Source organism: Myotis yumanensis, unplaced genomic scaffold, assembly GCF_028538775.1.
Source record: "Myotis yumanensis isolate MYYU_CA2020_CCGP unplaced genomic scaffold, mMyoYum1.0.hap1 SCAF_1, whole genome shotgun sequence".
In the NCBI taxonomy this organism is placed as follows: domain Eukaryota; kingdom Metazoa; phylum Chordata; class Mammalia; order Chiroptera; family Vespertilionidae; genus Myotis; species Myotis yumanensis.
The window spans coordinates 57025863-57042127 of NW_027223752.1; the positions used below are offsets into that span (position 1 = coordinate 57025863).

Here is a 16265-nt window from a genome sequence, read left to right on the forward strand (position 1 = left end):
CATTTTTATCTTTTTAAAAAAGAATAAACTTCTCTTTAAAAAAGAATTGACTTTCTGGCCCTATCTTAACCCTGCTTTATCCAGGGTAAGATAGGCTTTTATATTCCTACTAGAGGCCTGGTGCACGAAATTCGTGCACGGGGGAGGGTCCCTCAGCCTGGCCTGCACCCTTTCCAATCCAGGACCCCTTGGGGGATGTCCGACTGCCAGTTTAGGCCCGATCCCAGCAGTCGGACATCCCTCTCGCAATCCAGAACTGCTGACTCCTGCCCGCTGACTCCTAACCGCTCGTCTGCCTGCCTGCCTGACACCCCTAACTACCTCTGCCTGCCAGCCTGATCACCCCCTAACTGCTCCCCTGCCTGCCCGATCGCCCCTAACTGCCCTCCCCTGGCAGCCTGATCGCCCTTAACTGCCCTCCCCTGCTGGCCTGATCACCCTCTAACTGCCCTCCCCTGCCGGCCTGTTTGTTCCTAACTGGTTCTGCCTCGGCCCCCACCACCATGGCTTTATCCAGAAGGACACCCGGAAGGATGTCCAGAAGATGTCTGGTCTAATTAGCATATTACCCTTTTATTAGTATAGATTTTTATTAGTTTATTCTATGATTTGTTATGCATAGTTTAGCATCTTTTATACTATACTTTCGCTTTTCTATTTCTTGCTCTATTTTAATTTAAAAAAATATATTTTTAATGATTTTTTAGAGAGAAAGGGAGAGAGAGAGAGAGAAACATTGATTGGCTGCCTCCTGCACTCCCCTTACTGGGGATCCAGCCTGCAACCCCAGCATGTGCCCCAACTAGGAATCAAACTGGGGACCTTTTGGTGCATGGGTTGACGCTGAACCAACTGAGCCACACTGGGCTCTAGTTCTATTTTTTAAGCTAGTAATGTATATACTTTTAACAATTTCCAAAGCTTCCTTTTTTAAATTTATCTTGTTGAAAATATTATAAATGTCCCCCCCTTGGACCCTTCACCCCAAACTCACCCCTCCCAGGCCTTCACCACACTATTATCTGTGTCCATGGGCTCTACATATATGCATATAAATTCTCTGGTTAATCTCTCCTCACCAAAGCTTCTTTTTTTTTTTTTTTTTTAATTTACTTTTATTGTTGACATTATTAGAGATAGACCTCATTTTCTCTCCCATTTGTTCCTTTCCACCTAGACCCCGTTCTCCTCTACCTTTGGCCCTAACCACTTTTGGTCAGTGTCCTTGGGTTATGCATATCTGTTCTCTGGCGATTCTTTTCACCTTCTTTCATCTCGCCCACCATACCCACCTCCCCTCTGTCATTTTTCAGAATACCATGTATCCAAGACTCTGGTTCTGTTTTGTTCATCAGCTTATTTTGTTCATTAGATTCCACATATAAGTGAGATCATATGGTATTTGCTTTCTCTGACTGGTTTATTTCACTTAGCATTATAATCTCCAGGTCCATCCATGCTGTTACACAAGGTAAGTGTTTCTTCCTTTTTACAGCTGCATAGTATTCCATTGTGTGAATGTACCATACTTTTTTATCCCCTCACCTCCTACCAATGGACATTTGGGCAGTTTCCAGATCTTGGTTATTGTAAATAACACTGCTGTGAACATAGGGGTGCATATGTTCCTTCTGATTGGAGTTTCAGGATTCTTAGGATGTATTCCAGCAGTGGGATTGCTGGATCAAAAGGCAGTTCTGTTTTTTAAATTTTTGAGGAAACTCCATACTGTTTTCCACAGTGGCTGCACCAGTCTGCATTGCCACCAATTGTGCACTAGGATTCCCTTTTCTTCACATCCTCACCTGCATTTGTAGTTTGTTGATTTGTTGATGGTAGTCATGTAGGTAGGTGTGAAATGATATCTTGTGGTTTTAATTTGCGTCTCTCTCTGACGATTAGTGATGTTGAGCACCTTTTCATGTGTCTTTGGCCATCTGTGTGTCCTTTTTGGAGAATATGAGAAAACTTAAGTTCAGAGACTGATCAACCCAGTATCATACAGAATCTAGAATCTGGACCTTTGACTCCAGGTTTAGTGCATTTGGTAGTTACTTTACTAGGTATTATATACTGTAATATTCTAGCTGTGTCTTTCTAACGCACTTCTAATAAGTTGAAATGTTTCCTGCATCTTGGTAAACTTTTATATTGTTAGAATTCATTTTCTTCTTTTAAAAAAAAATTTTTTTTATTGATTTTTTACAGAGAGGAAGGGAGAGGGATAGAGAGTTAGAAACATCAATCAGTTGCCTCCTGCACACTCCCCACCCGGCATGCGCCCGCAACCAGGCCACATGCCCTTGACCGGAATCGAGCCCGGGACCCCTCAGACCACAGGCCGACACTCTATCCACTGAGCCAAACTGGTCAGGGCTTAAGAGAGAGTAGTTATAAAATAAGTACTACTCTATAATATTTAATATCATTTTGGTTAGCTGTTATGACATGATGGGAAGAGCACTGAATTGGGAGCTATGAGACTGGGTACTTGTCCATTCTGTTTCTATAAATTCAGGTAAATCATTTTGCTTCAATTTGTTTATTTTTCACCTCAATATGTTCTGTCTTTGCTCTTTCCTTTGAGACTTCATGTTTCTGCCTATAGATCTTAGTAATGCGTGCTGTTATATCTTGTTTGTTTTTTAAAATAGCATTTCATAGCTGATCTGCTCAACTTACGATCTGTTTCTGTTTCTTAATCTTTTCTCATTTTTATTTGGACTAATTAATTTTGATTCTGGTGCATTATTTAGCTTAACTTCATTTAATCCTGTAGATATTTCACTATTCAAATATATGGTAGTGGAAAAGATTTTATTGTGATATTATTATGTTAATTTTCACAGAACAATAACTCAAATTATTAGCTATTTTCCCTTCACTGACTCATTTAAGCCAGGGAAAACAATGAAGGTTGAAACATTTGAATAGTAGGTTTTCTGTCTTCAAGTCTTTTTTACACTACTTTTTATTTGTTTGTATTAAATGTCATACTATAGTTGGGTGCTGTCTTGGGTTTTGTTAATGAGGAAAATAGTACCTTCTGCCTCAACTCTGTAATAAGTAGAAACAACTAACGAATTGGGTTGACTTGGAGGCTCCAGTTTAAAATTGTACTGTCTTCCTGGTCTGTGGCTCAGTGCTTAGAACATCAGCCTTTGCACTGAAGAGTCACAGGTTTGAATTTTGATCACGGACACACCTGGATTGCAGGTTTGATCCCCAGCCCTGGTTGGGACAAATGCTGGAGGCAGCTGATTGATGTGTCTCTCTCACATTGATGTTTCTCTCTCTCTCTCTCCCCCCTCTCACATTCTCTCTCCTCCTCTACCTACTCCTTCCCTCCTTTCCACTCTTTCTAAAAAATCAATGTAAAAAATATCCTCGGGTGAAGATTAACAAAAACAAAAATCTTATACTGGGCCTTAAAGACAGCCCAATAAAGGGAGTCTGGTCTCTAAAACAAAGTCAATCTTGAATATGAATCTGGAAAAATTACTCTGAACTTTATATAAGCACAGTTCTCTGTTAAGCAGGTAGCCTCTTATTTAATTTAGAGACTGAAACATTGGTTCCTTAGCAAAGTAAATTATTTATATTAAATAATTCCTTTGTTCTACTTTACTTGCTATACTCTTATAACACACCTTTTGAGGGGCCATTTTTTAGGGGGATAATTAAGTACATTCTGCTCATATATTATCCATCTTAGTTTTATCAGTAGGTCACTAAATAACACTAGCTTTGGAATTCCTCTCATAGTTAATCCTGAACCATTCAGTATTCCTCTGACCATTTGTGAAAAGCATTTAAAAAAAATTCTTTGTTTAAAGTATTATGTATCGTATTACATATGTCTCCTTTTTTCCCCATTGACCTCTCCCCGGCCACTCCCACCCCCCAGCAGATGCCCTCACCTCCCCCTGGTGTCTGTGTCCATTGGTTATGCTTATATGCATGCATACAAGACCTTTGGTTGATCTCTTACCCTGCCCCGCCCCCCCTTCCTCTGAAGTTTGACAGTCTGTTCGATGCTTCTGTGTCTCTGGCTCTATTTTTGTTTGTCAGTTTATGTTGTTCATTAAATTTGAAGAACATTTTTTGAGACATTACATTTTGTAGAAATAGTCTCTTCTGTTTTTCTTATTTTAGAAACTTTCATTTAATTTTACATATTAGGATTTGAGGACATACAGAGCTTATCATGGGTTCTCAAGATAACCAACAGCTTATTGAATTCTTAACCTGTTGTTTAAAAGTCTAATTACAAGGTTAGGAGAATTACATCATTAGAATGTTACAACAGAACACTTAATATTGGCATTTTATTCAGGTCTGGATTGTCCTTTGCAGGATGTTTAACATCTGTGGTCCCTACTCATTACATGTGAGTACTGTCCCCCAGACATGAAAGACAAAGAAATGCCCTCGGATATTTTTTTAATAACCTATCTGGCAGTGGTACTACTGTGTTTCAGAATTACAGCTCAGATCAATATTGTATGGTCAGCATATTACTATTAAGTTTTAGGTACTTAGGCCTGCTCACATCAAAATTGTATTTTTAGATTCTGTCAAGATATTTTATTACCTTTGTAGTTTTTCTAATTTTACATTTCACCCTTCTCATTGTTACTCACAATTGTGTTTTTCAATGATGACAGACATAGTAAAATCTTAAATTTATAATATAAAGCAATTGCTCAAATTTAGTTATGGTTTATTTATAAGTATATATGATATTTTACCAATAATTGAGTTTCTGGCATATCAAAACTAGTTACAGTATTAGAAAATTAAACTATAAGTTACAAAATTAGGTACAGTATTCTATTTCCTTCTGTATAATTGAGTTATTCTAACATATTCTATTAGCCTGTAACAACTATGAACTTTTCCTATAATAATAGACCAAAAGCAGTTGTTTAAAACATTAAATAAGATATGAATTACAAAGGCTACATTTCAGAAAAGTACCCTCATGTATATGTCTGAACTTCTCTTATACTAGATAGATCTTAAAAATACAGAAAAGTATATTATCAGAGTTTTTAATATATGCTCTCTACTTTTTTTTAACTGATAAATTTGCAGTGTGGAGTCTTCTATGCTTAATTCAAGTTTGACAGTACTACATTGGACCAATTTGCATATGACAAATCTTCGCTAAGGCAGGATATTAATTTACTATTTGTTCAAAACTATAACATGTATACTATTATTATTATTATACAGAGTGCTGAGTCCTATCTTTTCTACTTTCTAGAAATAGTGATATAGTCCTTAGGACTCATCTCTAAAAGTAGAGGTATCTTAAGAAAATACATTAATTATTCATTATTCATTAGCTGTTTCCTTTTTTATTCAGTTTTCTGTGTAGAAAAGGTAGTAAGTAAGTTTTGACTATCATAAAGATTCTCAATCCCTTGCTGGTTAAAATCTGCGTGTGCCCCAGTCTTTCAGTTTATTTTTCTGTGAAGCACATTATCATCTCAGCTTCCTAAATTATATCATAACGGTAATTCAAATTTATGTTTTGCTGCCATATACTTTCTAATTTTAAAAGGAACAAGACAGCAGTTGTATCATGCCATTTGTGCAGATCTATTTTTCATTGCTTTTTATTATATGCTTTATTAGAGATTGTAAATATTAGGTTTTAAAATATATCTATATATATATATATATATTTTTGTTATTTTTTTATTTTTTGTTTTGTTTTTTTAAATTTTATTTTCTTTAAAAATATATTTTTATTGATTTCAGAGAGGAAGGGGGATGGAGAGATTGATAGAAACATCTGTGATGAGAGAGAATCATTGATCGGCTTCCTCCTGCACATCCCCCAATGGGGATCAAGCCCACAACCGGGCATGTGCCCTGACTGGGAATCAAACAGTGACCTCCTGGTTCATAGGTTGATGCTCAACCACTGAGTGGCATATTGTTTTTAAAAATGATTTAATGACTTGGTTCTAACTTTGCATACACAGCTAATTTGAAGTAATTTGATCAGTTATCAGAATAATCCATTTGATTGTATTTTAACAAAAATTCAAATAGAGAAACCTTTTAAATATGAATATAAACTAAAGAACTTCTCACTAAAAATCTTCAATAGTTAGAACTATGGTTTTTTTCAGTACAATGTAAATAAAGACATGGATTGGCCAGCCAGTTTCTGAATTTCATGTTCTTTTTCTAATTTCTTATGTTAACTGCCTTTAGATGTGAAAGCACTTTCATTTTGGAATTAAACTCTGAAGTTCAGGAACTCTTAATGAACTATAAAATGACTTAAGTATAAGTAAAAATATGGTTTCCTTTTAAAATTTGAAAGTGTTCTCAAGATATATTGGAAAATCATAATTTAATATTTTGAATTTATTTTGAAAAAAAATTTTAAACATGCCAAAAGGTTGCAAGAGTACTACAGTGAATATCTGATAATTAACATTTTGCCACTTTTGTTCTCCCTCCCTCCCTTCCTTCCTTCATACGCCTCCCTACCTTCCCTCCTCCCTTTGTTGTGCTTTTTTACCCATTTTGCATAATTCTTTTTAGCTTTATTGAGGTATAATTAACAAAATTGTAAGATATTTGAAGTGTACATTGTCCTGACTTGCTATTTGTATACATTATGAAACCTTATTCATCTTATAATTGAAAGTTTATACCTTTAACCAACCTCTCACTACTTCTCCCACCCCCCACACCCCTATACCTTGGCAACCCTAGTTCTTTAAAAAAAAAAAAAATTGTATCTTGTCGCTCAGGATAGATAGTGAATCACGTACATACTCCTGTGCATCACTGCTTTTATTTGTAGAAGTGAGTTTCTCAGAATCTACTTAAGAATATTTTATTCAACTTTTGTGAACTTAAAGTTTTCTTTGTAAAAGATAAAAGGTGTAGGTTTTGACTCAGTGTAAATACTGATATATTCAAATTTAACAGAAACGAAAGTATTTGTTTTGTTAAATTATTGGGAGCAAAAATCTGGGGACCTTTTGGTTATGCAGAGGAATATTTATAAGGGCTTTGTACTCAATCCTGGGAGTTTCTTCATTAAAGCTTTTATTTGAAATGACTTCCTAATCGTGGACCAAAAAAACTTTTGAGTATTTGATTTATGTGGGTACCAGTTGTATTTTGGACTCAAATATAAAATGTCTTAATTTAATATAGCACATATTAGAAAGTTATTTTTGTGTGAAATAGATGTTAATTTAGCCATCTTTTGCTCTGAATTAGGAAGCTCTGGAGGAATATGTGAAAAAAGTAAGCTCTATTCAGATGGTAAGAAGAAGTCCTTAAACACTGGAATTATTACTGTTCAGAACTATGGGTCTCATGTACCTCCCAAAGTCTCTCACATTACTTTTGCTCATGAAGTTGGACATAACTTTGGATCTCCAGTAAGTATTGCATAATTACTACATTTTAAATAAAATAATAAAAGTTATTAACCTACCTTTTATGTCAGTGATTTGTTTGTTTACAATGAAATTAAGTATGTATGAATGCTTTTATGTCAGAACAGTCATGTACTTGATCATATAGAAGGGAAGGAAAATAAAATATTTGCGATTAAAATAAGAAAAGTCAACCTAACAAAGCCAGAATTCTATGAAGGTAAGGGATTTTGTCTTTTTCATTCACTTCTATATATCCTGGCCCTAGAACAGTGCCTGTTACATGATTTATTCAAATATTCATTAAACGAGAATAATTTTTAATTATTTAAAATATATTTTGAGTGTTACGAAATTGTGGAGTAGGTGTTTTGCTTGGTTTCTGTGAAAGTATTATTGGGGCTTACTAGATTTGTCTTTTTCTACTGTGGAATGAGATTGATATGCTCATCATCCAGAACAGGGTCAGCAAACTTTTTCTGTATAGGGCTAGCTAGTGAGCAATCTAGGTTTTGGGGAAAACATTTCGGTTGTATATTTTTCTTTGTTGTTTTTACAGTCCTTTATACATGGGAGAACCATTTTTAGCTTAGGCTATATTAAAACTGGTTGTGGCTTGCATTCAGATTCAGCCTCTGATTCAGATTCAACAATTACCAGGATTTTGCTACATTTCCTTTCTGTATTTCTTCCTTTTTCTTTGTAAGGTATTTGAAGCAAATTCATTCATTCTTATATGTTTTAGTATACATTCCTTAAGAAAATAGACTTTTTTTTTTAGATAACCACAGTGTGATTATATCTGACAAAATTAACAATTCTTTGGTATCATTTAATATCCATTTCATTATATTGATTTTCAAGTGACCTAAAGATTAATACACACAGAAATGCAAAGTACTGAAATATGTTCTTTGTGATTTTGATAGGATTTTAATAAGTTTGGGAAATTTTTGACAGGATTTCAATAAGTTTGGGAAATTTTCATATGTAAATTTATTTTACTTGTATCTTAACACTTGTAAAAATGGAAATTTTTATGAGTTTTGGAAAATATATACAGTTGTTTCAAATCCTTAAATGTGCTTCTCTAATTTTCTTCAGTTTGTAAAATGTAATGGCATCTCACTAAGTTGCAAATTTTTCCTCTTCTAAGTCCTATCTGAAATTGATAGATTATTATCAATACTCTTGGAAAAAGTATTTAAAATGTATTTAAATCTCCCTACCTTTTGGCTGCTTTGGTGATCTGTCTTAAAAGAGTAATTGAAATTTTTAGAGATGAGCAGAGAACTGTTGTTCACAGTTAATTTGCATTTTCCAGGACAATCAAATGTCCTCTCTTCTCTCCCTGCTCTTCTATACTTTACTCTAGGTCCTCTCAAAGCATATAAATTACTGAGGATCTTAAAATACAGATTGTAGTTCAGTGAGTCTTTGGTGAGGCACATATTTGCACATTTCTAAGAAACCCTGTGATGCAGTTGCTGCTGGTCTGTGGACCACACTTGGAGTAGGGAATTGAATCTATTCTCTTTTCACTTCCTGTCTAATCCATCCCCTACCAGTTGCTGGAGAGGTGTTTTTAGTATATTAATGTTATATTACTTATTGCTTAATGGATAAATTGGTTGACACATTTTGTCTCTCTTGCCGTCTTTTCCTGTCATACTGATTTGGGCATTCCAGGGGCCTGGGGATCTGATGATTTGTGACCACTGTGGGGTTCTTGGCTTGGAGCAGGAAAGAACTCAGTTTCAAGCCAGCATAGACTTTAAAGTGAAAGAGTTTATAAGTGAAATAGTGAGACAGAGTGGCTACTCCACAGTAGAGCAGCCACTCCCTAGTGGGATTTGCTCCTTTTATTGGAGCTCATTTAATTGGGGGTAGGGCATTCAATAAGGGGGAAGAATATTCAGGATTTTTCTGGGAAAAGGGTGAAGATTCTTGGGAGAAAAGTTGGCCATTTTGTATCCTTATATGGGCTTTGCATTCTGTGTGTGTGTGTAGGTCGTTGTTTAGTATGCTAATGTATTACAATGAGAGAATAATGAGGCTAAGGGTTACTGGAAGGTGAAATTATTCTCTATGTTGGATGACCTGGCCTTCTGTTGGTTCTAAGCCATAAATCCATTGCGGTTGGTCTTACTATCTCTCTGATAATCTTTATATCCCATATTGGTTACATCCCTTTTGCCACATACCCTATCTCAACATCAGACTAGTTTTAATGGCTCTACCATGCTTAAACACACCCCTATTCTTTTGTGCATGTTGTTCATGTTACCATTCATATACATAGTAGATACATAGTAAATATTTATTAAGCATTTTAATAGTAAGATCAGCTAGAACCATAAATTCCTGAGCCTATCTTCCTTCTTTTCTTTACCTGAAATCTATCTTTATCTCTCCTGTTGTAAATCTATATACTATGTCAATGTTACTTTCTTTATGAGTGGTTCACACTATCCCTTATATTTATTTATCCTGTCCCAAATATTTATTGCACACCTATTATTAACCATTTTATAAGCTTTGTTGTGGGAAGTTGTAATCATAAATGACACAAATTCTGTCTCAATATGAAAATTCTAATATGTGCCCACTACTATCAGATTAATCTTTGTCTAGGTATAGTTCTGATCATTCTGATCCTGTTACTTCTAGTACTAGTACCTATTATAAAATTTCCTTATCTTAGCATTTAGGGATTTCCATAGTTTGGGTCCAAGTATATTTTCAATGTTTTCTCCCCTCTCTTGTCAAATTAAGTAATTTACAGTTCTTTAAAACTTTGCTTCTGTCAGGAAGCCAGTTTCTTCTCATGTCTGCCTGTTGAAAGCTTGATCCTTGCTGCTATATAATGTAAATTAGTATGGTCCTTTTGACAGACAGTTTGGCAGTGTGTATCAAGACCCTTAAAATGTTTGACCTTTTTACTGAGTAATTCTACCTCTGGGAATCCAACTAAAAGTAATAAATGCACAATATGTCAAAGATTTGTGTACATTTCAACAAAAGAAAGAAAAGGTATCCATGGCTATTTTATTATAGCAAACAATTTTAAACAGCCTAAGTGCCTCCACACTAGGAAAGTATCATGGAATGCTCTGCCATCATTTAAAAATAAAGCTTTTAAATGCTTGCCTTATACTGTTAAACTGAAAGAAACCATTTATATAACCAAACACAGAGTATAGCCCAAATTTTGTATTAAAATATGATATTGCTAGATACAAGTCATGTAGGAAATAGACCAAAATGTTAATAATACTCATTGTGGTTGGTGGATTGTGATTGAATTTTTCTTTATCCATTTTTTATTTTCTAAAATTTCTAAAGGAATATATGTTATTTTCATAGTCAGGAATAAGCTTTTCTTTTTTCTTATCAAACTAAGATTATAGTTTCTTTGTGAAACTATATTCTCTTTATTTGAACTCTCACAGCACTTTTTGGGGGTATAGTCAAGTAGCTTTTATTTTCTGTTTTGCTTATTTGTGTGCAATGTTTATTCCTTATTATGAGGATGACAAATAGCTGGCATACATGTTTATAATTTGTTGGCTATGATCCATTACAGTCTCCTCTGGGTTAAAAAATAATAATTAGTGATACCTATAATGGATTTATGGGGCTTTATGAGGCAGAGAACAGACTGCAGAGATATCGAAATTTACTAGCCCTTTAAAATAGAATGTAAGTCCTTTGAGGGCTACGGACAGTGCTTAACTCATCTTTATATTGTCATATTGTATTTCAGCTTTTTCTTGTTTGATATTGAACACAACACCTATAATTATTCAATTGAAAGATGATAAGATATTCTGTGATTACATCAAGAATTAAACAGTATTGGTATTTTTTTTTTGTCTTTCTCTTTCTAAAATTCTAATGCTGAGAATAATTCTGGTGTCATATATTATGAAAAACCAAATTGAATTCTATAAAATGAAAACATAAAGCAAGAAAATATTGGTGAATAGTAAAGAGTTGTTAAATGCTGAACCTAGGTTTAGGAGAAAGGCAAGAGGTATCAGGAAGAATAAAGGTGAAAGCAGTTGCTTTAATAGTTGCTTCAGATTAGGGAGTAGAAAATGAAAGTGACTTAGATGAATTCTGGGAAGAAACAATGCTTATGGGCAGTTCTTTTCTTTCTGGAGAGTAGGGTTGTCTGACATTCAAAACAGTTTAATTATAAATAGAACTATTACTCTAGGACCCATTGTTTTCATCCTTACTGACAAGTTCTGAATTGTTTGTGGAGCATGGTGAGGTTGTTTTGTTTTTAAAATATATTTTTATTGATTTCAGAGATGAAGAGGGAGAGAGAGAGAAACATCAATGATGAGAGAATCATTGATCAGCTGCCTCCTGCATGCCCCACACTGGGAATCGAGCCTGGGCATGTGCTCTGACTGGGAATCCGAACCGTGACCTCCTGGTTCATAGGTTGATGCTCAACCACTGAGCCAGCTGGTGGGCTGTTTTGTTTTTAAATGTATATCCCCCAGGAGCTGGGGAGACCTGCTGTGATCTGGTAGTGTTCTCTTTCCCAATCTCAGTGCTGGCCATGTAAGTGTATTTACTTTGAGAAAGTTCATGGAGCTGTGGTTTGGTGCTTTACTGTATTTATCTGATACTTCAGGAATAGTTACCAACACCGTAAACTATTTCTGTACATAGACAAGTATGTCTCCTGTTTTATTCCACAAAGCAATGTTTTGGTTTTACCTCTTGGCTTTTCTTTTCTTTCTTTTTTAAAATATATTTTATTGATTTTTTACAGAGAGGAAGGGAGAGGGATAGAGAGTTAGAAACATCCATGAGTGAGAAACATCGATCAGCTGCTTCCTGCACACCCCCCATTGGGGATGTGCCCGCAAACAAGACACACGCCCTTGACCAGAATCGAACCTGGGACTCCTCAGTCCACAGGCCAACGCTCTAGCCACTGAGCCAAACTGGTCAGGGCGAGGCTTTTCTTAATTGTATTTAAAAATGGATCATTGTGTTTCTATTCCTACTCAGCATTTACTTACCTTTCTTACATAATAGTAAATTCTCAACTCTCTTAGATGCCTGTACTGTATGTACTTAACCCCATACCATTCTCTTTTGTTTCCTGTTTTTCCCCATTCTGTCTTCTCTGAACTGGCCCTAACATGTATTTTAATGAATATTTAGTAGTTTTTAAGTAGTTTATATTCCTCCTACTAGTTTTAAAAGTAGGTGAACTAATTTTTAATAGACTTTTATGATAATTTGTCCTCCATTCTGCTACCTACTTACAAAGCTATATAAGTTGTGGTTAGAGCTTCACTGATTTTTCTTTCCCTTCTAACATAGTAGCCTTAAAAGAGCAGATTGTTTTCCATTTCACAGTCTAAAACAATTGTAAGATCTTTTCTAAAGGAGAGTCTACAAGCTTTCATTGTTCTTCTGATGAAAAAATTACATTTAATCAGATGACCTGAAAACCTTATTTTACTTCCCTGTTTATGTAACTCTGTATTCTGTTCGACAGCATGATTCTGGAACAGAGTGCACTCCAGGAGAATCTAAGAATTTGGGACAAAAAGAAAATGGCAATTACATCATGTATGCAAGAGCAACATCTGGGGACAAACTGAACAACAATAAATTCTCACTCTGTAGCATTAGAAATATAAGCCAAGTTCTTGAGAAGAAGAGAAACAACTGTTTTGTTGGTATGTATATTTTCCAAACATTTTATTATCAATATTTTCATACTTGAAATAATTATATGGTGAACACCTATGTACCCATCACCTATATTTTATGATTATTAACACTTCGCTGTATTTGCTTTATCACATTTATCAACCTGTCCATCCCTCAGTCCATAATTCTTGTTGCAATTTAAAGTATATTTCACCCCTAAACAGTTCAGCATATCATTAGAGTTCAGTATTCTTTTTTAATTAAATCTTTATTGTTCAGATTATTACAGTTGTGTCCCCCCCCCCCCCCCCCCCCCCCATAGCTCCCCTCCACCTGGTTCTCACCCCACCCTCTGGCCTCCCCTCCCGCCCCCCCACTGTCCTCATCCATAGGTGTACGATTTTTGTCCAGGCTCTTCCCGCACCCCCCACACCCCTTTCCCCCCCGAGAATAGTCAGTCCACTCCCTTTCTATGCCCCTGATTCTATTATATTCACCAGTTTGTTCTGTTCATCAGATTATTTATTCACTTGATTTTTAGATTCACTTGTTGATAGATGTGTATTTGTTCATAATTTGTATCTTTACCTTTTTCTTCTTCTTCCTCTTCTTAAAAAATACCTTTCAGTGTTTCATATAACATTGATTTGGTGGTGATGAACTCCTTTAGCTTTTCCTTATCTGTGAAGCTCTTTATCTGACCTTCAATTCTGAATGATAGTTTTGCTGGGTAAAGTAATCTTGGTTGTAGGTTCTTGGTATTCATCACTTTGAATATTTCTTGCTACTCCCTTCTGGCCTGCATAGTTTCTTTTGAGAAATCAGCTGACAATTGTATGGGTACTTCCTTGTAGGTAACTGACTGTTTTTCTCTTGCTGCTTTTAGGATTCACTCTTTGTCTTTTGCTCTTGGCATTTTAATTATGATGTGTCTTGGTGTGGTCCTCTTTGGATTCCTTTTGTTTGGGGTTCTCTGCGCTTCCTCTACTTGTAAGTCTATTTCTTTCACCAGGTAGGGGAAGTTTTCTGTCATTATTTCTTCAAATAGGTTTTCAATATCTTGCTCTCTCTCTTCTTCTGGCATCCCTATAATTCGGATGTTGGTATGCTTGAAGTTGTCCCAGAGGCTCCTTACACTATCTTCATATTTTTGGATTCTTTTTTGCTTTTCCGGTTGGGTGATTTTTGCTTCTTCGTATTTCAAATCTTTGTCTTGATTCTTGGGATCCTCTAGTCTGCTGTTGGAACTCTGTATAATATTCTTTATTTCAGTAAGTGTGTGCTTAATTTCTAGTTGGTCCTTTTTCATATCCTCGAGGGTTTCACTAGATTTCTTGAGGGTCTCACTAAGTTTATTGGCGGTCTCACTAGACTTATTGAGGGTCTTACTAAATTTATCGGCGTTTTCTAGAAAATTCTTGAAAAACCTTATAAGTGTGGTTTTGAACTCTATATCCAATAGTTTGCTTTCCTTCATTTCTGTCATTTGTGACCTGTTTCTTTGTCTCCACATTTTTTATGCTTCCCTGTGTTGATAGAGTGGCTTTGTGTGCTAGGTGTCCTATAGGGCTCAGTAGCTCAGCCTCCCCAATTACCTGAGGTGGACACGCTTGGTGCACCCCTTTGTGGGTTTTGTGCACAGTCTTGTTGTAGTTAAGCCTTGATTGTTGTAGGTATCACTGGGAGGAATTGACCTCCAGGCCAATTGGCTGTGAGAATCAGCTGTGTCTGCAGTGGGAGAACTTCTGTGCTGGAGACACCCTTCTGGGGCTAGACTTGCTTCAGTGGGGCTTTGGTGCTCACTGAGTCTGCCGCCTGAGTGTGTGCCTTATGGATCTGAGGAGTTGAAATCTGGATGGTCCCACTCTGACCACTGGGTACACTGGCTCTTGGATCTCTAAGGAGGTGCTAATTTAGCCTCTGCCTGAGGCTACCCAGCAGGGGCCCAGCTGTGAAGCAGTGGAAGCTGCTGTGGGGCCTTGGGCCTTCTTTTGGAAGTTCTGAGTCTCTCTGACCCAGCTGCAGTTTGTTAGGTAGTTTTCAGATTGCAAAGGGCCAGGCCTTTCATATGCAAAAGCCTCTGTGCACAGCTTGGGTGGGGCGGGGTTTTAGGGGATCAACAGGGCGGAGCAAGCAGCTATGGCTGCTCCTCAGTCCTGCCCTAAGAGGCCCCGCTTCTCAGTGTCCCAGTAATCGCTGCAATCACCTCTGAGAGAAAGCCTCCCTCGAGTTCCAACCGATGCCAGACAGTCCAGTTTCTTCTGTATGAGTCTGGGTCCCCAGAGACTTTCCTGGAACTGGAGTTCAGAACAGTTGGGAGCTTGAGATTCCCTCCCGATTGAAAAAGACAACCATGTCCTCAGCTGCCAGCCCTTTCCACGTGGGCTGTGTCCTCAGCTGCCAACCCTTTCCACGCCTTTCCGTACCTCTGCACTTTACTTCCGCACCTCCACTGAGTCTCAGTGTGCCTGTCTCTTTCCTTCTAGTTGTAGAATTTCCACTCAGCCAGCCTTCCTGTGGTTCTCGATGATGTCCGTTTTGTCTTTTAGTTGTATTTTTGAAGTGGTTGTGCGAGGCAGCAATTTCCGGTGTTTACCTATGCCGCCATCTTGGTTTCTCTAGAGTTCAGTATTGTTTGTGATTCTTTTATTTCTTACATAAGTGAAGTGCACAGATCTTAGTCCACGCTTTGATGAGGTCTGACAAGTGCATTTACCTGTGTAACCTCTCAAGATACAGAGCATTTCTATCCCCCCAGAAAGTTCTTTTATTTCTCTTTCCAGTCAGTCTCTGCTCCCAGCACACACACAGAAGTACCACTATTCTGATTTATTTTGCTTGTTTTACTTCATATAAATGGAATCATATAGTTTGTATACTTTTGCTCTCATTCAGCATAATATTTTGAGATTTATCATTACTATTTTGTTGTTATTGCTGAGTAGTGTTGCATAGTATCACAGTTTGCTCATCCACTCTCCTACTGATTAACACCTGGGCTTTTCAGGTTTGGGCTAATATTAATTAAGCTGCTATGAAATTCTCTTTTTTTTATTGTAGCAAAATATAACATACAATATGTATTTAAACTAATTTAAGTGTACAACTCAGTGGCATTAAGTATATTCACAGTGTTGTGCAATCATCACCATTTCCAAA

The 16265-nt window shown here is 36.5% G+C and overlaps 1 protein-coding gene across 1 annotated transcript in view; it reads left to right on the top strand.

The window, feature by feature from the left end:
• ADAM10 (ADAM metallopeptidase domain 10) overlaps positions 1–16265 on the top strand; it is a 165145-nt gene that overhangs the window by 111973 nt on the left and 36907 nt on the right. Inside the window, exons 9-10 of the mRNA XM_070421866.1 lie at positions 7258–7421; positions 12949–13132. Of these exons, the coding sequence (XP_070277967.1) occupies positions 7258–7421; positions 12949–13132 (348 nt within the window). The remainder of the gene's footprint in view (positions 1–7257; positions 7422–12948; positions 13133–16265) is intronic.